Raw genomic sequence first — 5972 nt, 5'->3', positions numbered from 1 at the left:
AGTGAGGGCATTTTGGAAATTCGAGTGTATTAAGTGAGGACATTTTAGGAATTTTAATTTTTTTATTTCAAGAAAATGTTAACCATAGTTAAGATTTTTCTAAATTATTTCATTAAGTTCACCATTGAGAAATTACAAGTAATAAAAGTTTACCAAGGATAATAAGAATTTTTTCAATCTACCACTTAGAAAATTAAAAACTACAGTGTTACCAAAGAGAATTTCCCCTTTTTTTTATTTATTTGTAAGATATAGCAAAAAAAATAAAAATAGTACGTAATTATATTAGTACTCATAAGTAAAAAATTATAATAGTACTCATAAGTAATACCAACATGTTTTGGTATGATCAAATTTTATGTTATAATTATAAATCATAAGAAAATGTGAAATTTCACTCACAAATTAAACATAAAATTAAATATTTAATAAGTAAAAAAATAAATTAATAAATAACCCCCTTTGTTAATTCCAAGGGAAAGGGCAAATTAATTTGAAATTATCAAATTTACATGAAACCACACTTTTTGATGTTATAGAGTATGATAAGATCACATCATTCATAGAATTGACAGTTAATTTTAAACAATGCACAAATTAATTCATGAAGAAATGTTTAAAACTAAACACTTGAGTAAGACATCCTTTCATGAACAAATAGGTTATCTTGATCCTCCTCATGAGATACACAAAGCTTATTAACAAAACACTTAACTTCATCCTTTTCTTTTTCATCCATTTTTCCTCCTTCAACCCATTTCTTCACCTTACGAATAAATCGACGCCTCCTTGATGGAGGACCATTATTAGTACTCAAACAAAGCTCATGATCATTATGAACTGAAAGTGCTTTGTTATTGCAACCATAGTTCTCATCAATTTCACCATGGTGATCTTCCAATGACTCGATTTCCTCGGCTTGATTCCCATTTTCTCCTTTGTTTAGTTCATGGCACCTTAATAGTTCATGCCTTAAGCATGCATTGGTCCATTTTAGGTATGTTAATTCACTTGCCTCGGCTTCTCGGTCTTTTTGGAGTTGTTCTAGCTCTTGTAAGACCCTTTCATGCTCCTCCTTTAGTACACCTTCTATCTCAACATTCTACAAGTTCAAAGTAAGGTCAAGAATACAAAATCAAGTGACTTGTGGGAAAATTTTCAATTATAAGTCTTTGAAGAAAACATGATGACATATTGTCATGATCATTTTAAAAATTTGCCTAAGGTTTATTCTTGTGTTATCGCTCACTTTGGAGACTTTGGTAATTAACGTCGTGTATTTTGTGTCACGGTGTGATAAAATTTCTAAATAATAAGTTCTATTGAATTATGATATTTTCAAATATGCACATAGCTTAGGTTATCTTACGTAAAAAAATTCACATTAGCTTGTTGGTTACCTTAGCTTGTTGGTTACCTTTATCCCATAAAACATCACATTATTGCATATATAGTTTTAAGAACTTCCAATTGTGATAATATAATCCTTCACACTGCGTCAAGATTCCACTAACAAAATGTTATTTAATAATCAAAGTTAAACTCAAGAACAATTGGAGAAAATGGCTTAGCTTTTTGTATTGATGTTCATCACATATATATACATGATACAAAACAAAACCTAACTTGCCTAATACTCCTAATAAGATAAATTTGACAAATACACAATATTAACATATATAAACCAAACCGACTCTAATAATCAATGAGCAACAAGTCAATATATTTTTTCATTTTCATAAACTTTCTGAGCTCCAATAATCAAACAAAATTAGTCACGTTAACAATGTAATTTGTACATATTTATTATACAACAGCTAGACTCGAACGACTACTATTACATAATTGACTAGCCTAGACTTTACGGATATGGCATTACTTTCTTTAGCACAAAGTTTCTTATTTCTACATGCAGCTTTAGAATTTTTAAATCAACCAAAGGAGGTGTAAGTTTAACTTTACATTAAAGTGTGACAATTCAGGATGCTAAATGCTTATTTCCTTTATAATGACTTGCAAAAGCAAGAAATTAAGAAAAGAACTAAGATTCAATGTTTTAGAATATTGTTTTTCTGTCTACACTTTACATTAATTACATATACAAGGACTATATTATTAATTTATTTATCTTAAAGTTGGATTATGTTCTCAAAGCTAGATTATATTCTGGTGTTTCAAATTATGTACTATATAATTGCTATTAATATGCTAAACCAAAATGGTTTCATTAAATCATTATAGACATTATATTATAGAATTCGAAAATGTTTAGTTGATTGATCGATGATTATAAAGGTTACGCTCACTAATAAGAGATAGCTAGATGGAGAAGCTTACAATTCATTAATATGTTGTACTTTGTACCTCATAATTAATATCCCAATTAAAATAACCAAAAGCGTAGTCGTATTCATTTGATTGTATGCTAAGATAAACTAAGAAATTATCAAATTTTAGGTCATGAATCACAATTATAATTTGGCATAGCTAAGATAAAATTGTCACAATTTAATTAGTTTAGACATAAGATCATTAAAAAAACATGTTTATGTGTTTGTTGTAGCCCAATTATGATGTAATCCCAAATCTATTTTTAAAAAATAAAAAATATATATATTTTTTAATGAAATGCATGGAAGAAAGAGCATACCTTTGGATTTGATGAACATAAATTTTCATCAATTTCAAACTGATTATTGGAGACCTCAATTTTCTCTCTTTGTAAATGATCAATAACCTCTTTCATTTGATTAATTTCATCTTCCAATTCTTGAATAAGATCATCCTTTTTTTGAATCTCTTCTTGATTGTTTAACACCTCTTCTTCCCTTGCTTGAATCCTCAACTTCAATTCCCTAATAATCTTCAATCTTTGTCTTGCTCTTTTGCACAACCTCCTTGCTTTCCTCTCAAGCAACCCATTTTCCTTCTTAGATTCTTCAAGTTGTTGCACAATTTTAATGTACTCTAAAATAAAACTTCCAATCCTTTGGCTCTCTTCTTGTACAAATGACATCTCTTTTAGCAAGAACTCGGCCCGAGCTTTTTCCAACATCATCTTAGACTTCATCTCCATCAACATAAATTCTTTCTCCTTCATACCTCGATATCGAACAAATTGCCTCATCAAATCCCTTTCCCTCCTTTGAAGATTTTCGATATGAATTCCAAGCTCTAGTAACTTGTCCTCTAAGTTACTACTACTATCAACACCTTGAGCTTGCAAACTTGAATCATCTTCATTATATTGATCATCATAAGTTGGATTAAGGCTTTCGTAACGATAAGTTTCTTCATCCGATGGAGATGGTGTCGAATTACTCGATTGTTTCGACATGATCCTTGCACAAACATAAGCTGCAATAGAAAGAGCAGCTGGGATTCCAGCTTTTACTATCAAAGGGCTTATCATCTTTGCTCTTGAATCAGAGCTAGACATTTTAGAAATTTTGATTGAAAGTTAATTTAGAGGATTGTGTGAATAAAACATAGGTTTAATATGTTTGATGATAATTTGTGTGTATATATATATGCATAGGGTTATATAAAATATGAAGTATACTATTCTTTGCCTTTACTTGGTGTATTTCTTGGGATTTTCGTTTCTTTACAAGGAATTTTCATGGTAAATTAGCTTTTTGATTACTCCTTTAATATGTATCTTTCTTACTTTAATTTATGTCACTGTTTCATTATTTGATTCTTTTCATTATGATGGAGAATATGATTCCTTTTGTTAAAACAATTTTTTTTTCTATTCACACCATTTTTTGTCCATGTGAAGATATAGTTATTAATTTGCATTTCTTTCTTATGTTATTTAAGAATTGAATATTGCAAAATATATATATATATATATATATATATATATATATATATATATATATATATATATATATATATATATATATACTTTTTGCCAGGTCACGAGGCAGTGACACTTTTTGCCAAGTGTGAACCCCAAGTGTCACGCCACGTTGGATAGATTTAAATAGACCTCTTAAGGTAAAAAAGTTAATTTAGAATTCTATTTGGATAGAATTTTAAGATAAAATTAGTTTTATTTTCGATAAAATACCAATATTTTAAATGTACAAATTCAATTATAATTTTATTAAAAAAAATTATTACATTATAATTCTAAAAAATTATCAAGTAAATTATTTGTTATATCATAATATTTTTTGGACGAAGGAAATAGTTCAAAGCGTAAAACATACATTTATAATTTATACTAATCGATTAAAATAATATACTTCACAATCTAGCAAATTGTATAAAGATTAAAAATTTATCTTAAAATTCAATAAACAACCCGGACATCGCACGGGGCACAAACTATATATATATATATATATATATATATATATATATATATATATATATATATATATATATATATATATATATATATATATATATATATATATATATATATACAAATAGGGTAATTTTTAGCAATTGGTATTACATACACCATGGTGCACCTAGAACCAGGCCCAATACGCGCCCAGCCCAGAAGAATCCGCGCCCAACATAAAGAAGCCCACGCCCAATAGTAAGAAGCCCAGCCATGCATTTTTTTTTTTGTTTTCTGTCTTTTCACCATTGAATTTTGATATTATCTTTTTTCTTTGAAAATCTAAATTAAAAGTTTCAACAACCTTTTTCGATTTTAATCTCTCCTTTTTTTTTCCTTATTTACAATTTTGATTCTCCCTTTTTTTTTACCTTTAAATAATTAGAAGCTCTAAAATTTTCAACAATTGAACTCTACTTTCTCTATCCACTTTAATATAAAGTTTCTTGTATTTTGTAAAGTAAAAAATGGATATTTGCTTCTTTTTTTTTTTTTTTTGAGCTTTTTGACCAATTTTGGTGGATTGTGCAATAAAATTGGCAAATCTAATATTGATCGTTCCATAATCATTACCATCATATTTTTGTTCATATATTTCCTGTTTGATGTTCATATATGTTGTCTTGTATGTCCGTACATATATATATTTGTATGAAGCAATAATTTGTGTATAAATTTATCAATTATTTTGGTATGAAATTATAATTTATTTGGAGGTTGTGTATTTCCTTCTTTTGTTGTTTAATATTTAATTATAGACCAACTACTGAACACCTTCAAGAAACTTCTGAACATCCCCCATAAACTTCTGATAAAACACTAGAAGCAACATTAAAGCCCCCATAAACTTCTGATAAGACCCATGAATTTTCCGATAAGCCACCAAAAACCACTAAACCAACCTCAAAAACCTCTAAACCCCCTACAAAAAATTCTGAACCCTAATTATAAACCACTAAACACCCTTCAAAAACATTTTAACCACCTTCAAAAACCTCTTAACTCCAATCATAAACCACTGAACACTCTACCAAAACTTCTGAACCCCCTACAAAAACTTATGAACCCCAACCACAAACCACTGAACACCCTATAAAAACTTATGAACCCCAACCATGAACCACTACTGTACACCCTACAAAAACCTTTGAACCCCCTACAAAAACTTTTGAGCCACAACCACAAACCACTAAATACCCTACAAAAAATTCTAAACCCCAACCACAAACCACTGAACACCGTACAAAAAGTCTAAACCCCAACCACAAACCACTGGACACCTTACAAAAATCTCGGAACTCCCTACAAAAACTTCTAAACCCCAACCACAAACCACTGAACATCCTACGAAAACCTCTGAACCCCCTACAAAAATTTCTAAACCTCAACCACAAACCACTGAACACCCTTCAAAAGCTTCTGCACTTGAAGACACTGCTCAGAATGCCGCTCAACCTTCAGACTTTCCTTATAAACAACTTCATACAGTTCATAAATACCATTATTGGAGTTCAAAAATAAAACAACAAAGTTCAAATACAGGAAAAAAATGTTCATACTTACGTGTACAATTATTTTTAAAAAGCATATATACACACTCAGAGAATTATGT

At 29.2% G+C, this 5972-nt stretch overlaps 1 protein-coding gene across 1 annotated transcript; it reads right to left on the bottom strand.

The window, feature by feature from the left end:
* Nucleotides 1–451: 451 nt before the first annotated feature.
* Nucleotides 452–3470, bottom strand: LOC145611551 (uncharacterized). The gene is made up of 2 exons (XM_081666899.1): nucleotides 2651–3470; nucleotides 452–1102 (listed from the first exon to the last, which is right to left on the bottom strand). Exons 1-2 carry the CDS (start codon nucleotides 3437–3439, stop codon nucleotides 623–625), a joined length of 1269 nt encoding a protein of 422 aa, XP_081523025.1. The 5' UTR covers nucleotides 3440–3470; the 3' UTR covers nucleotides 452–622.
* Nucleotides 3471–5972: the final 2502 nt, after the last annotated feature.

This window comes from Chenopodium album, chromosome 3, assembly GCF_948465745.1.
Source record: "Chenopodium album chromosome 3, dcCheAlbu1.1, whole genome shotgun sequence".
Taxonomy (NCBI): Eukaryota; Viridiplantae; Streptophyta; class Magnoliopsida; order Caryophyllales; family Amaranthaceae; genus Chenopodium; species Chenopodium album.
This window is presented reverse-complemented; position numbering and strand designations above follow the sequence as displayed.

Excerpts from the sequence above, each read along its gene's own strand:
- LOC145611551 (XM_081666899.1), bottom strand. The coding sequence starts at position 3,439 with ATGTCTAGCTCTGATTCAAGAGCAAAGATGATAAGCCCTTTGATAGTA. Across the intron at positions 1,103-2,650 it reads TATGTTCATCAAATCCAAAG|AATGTTGAGATAGAAGGTGT; the intron begins GTATGCTCTTTC and ends TTGAACTTGTAG.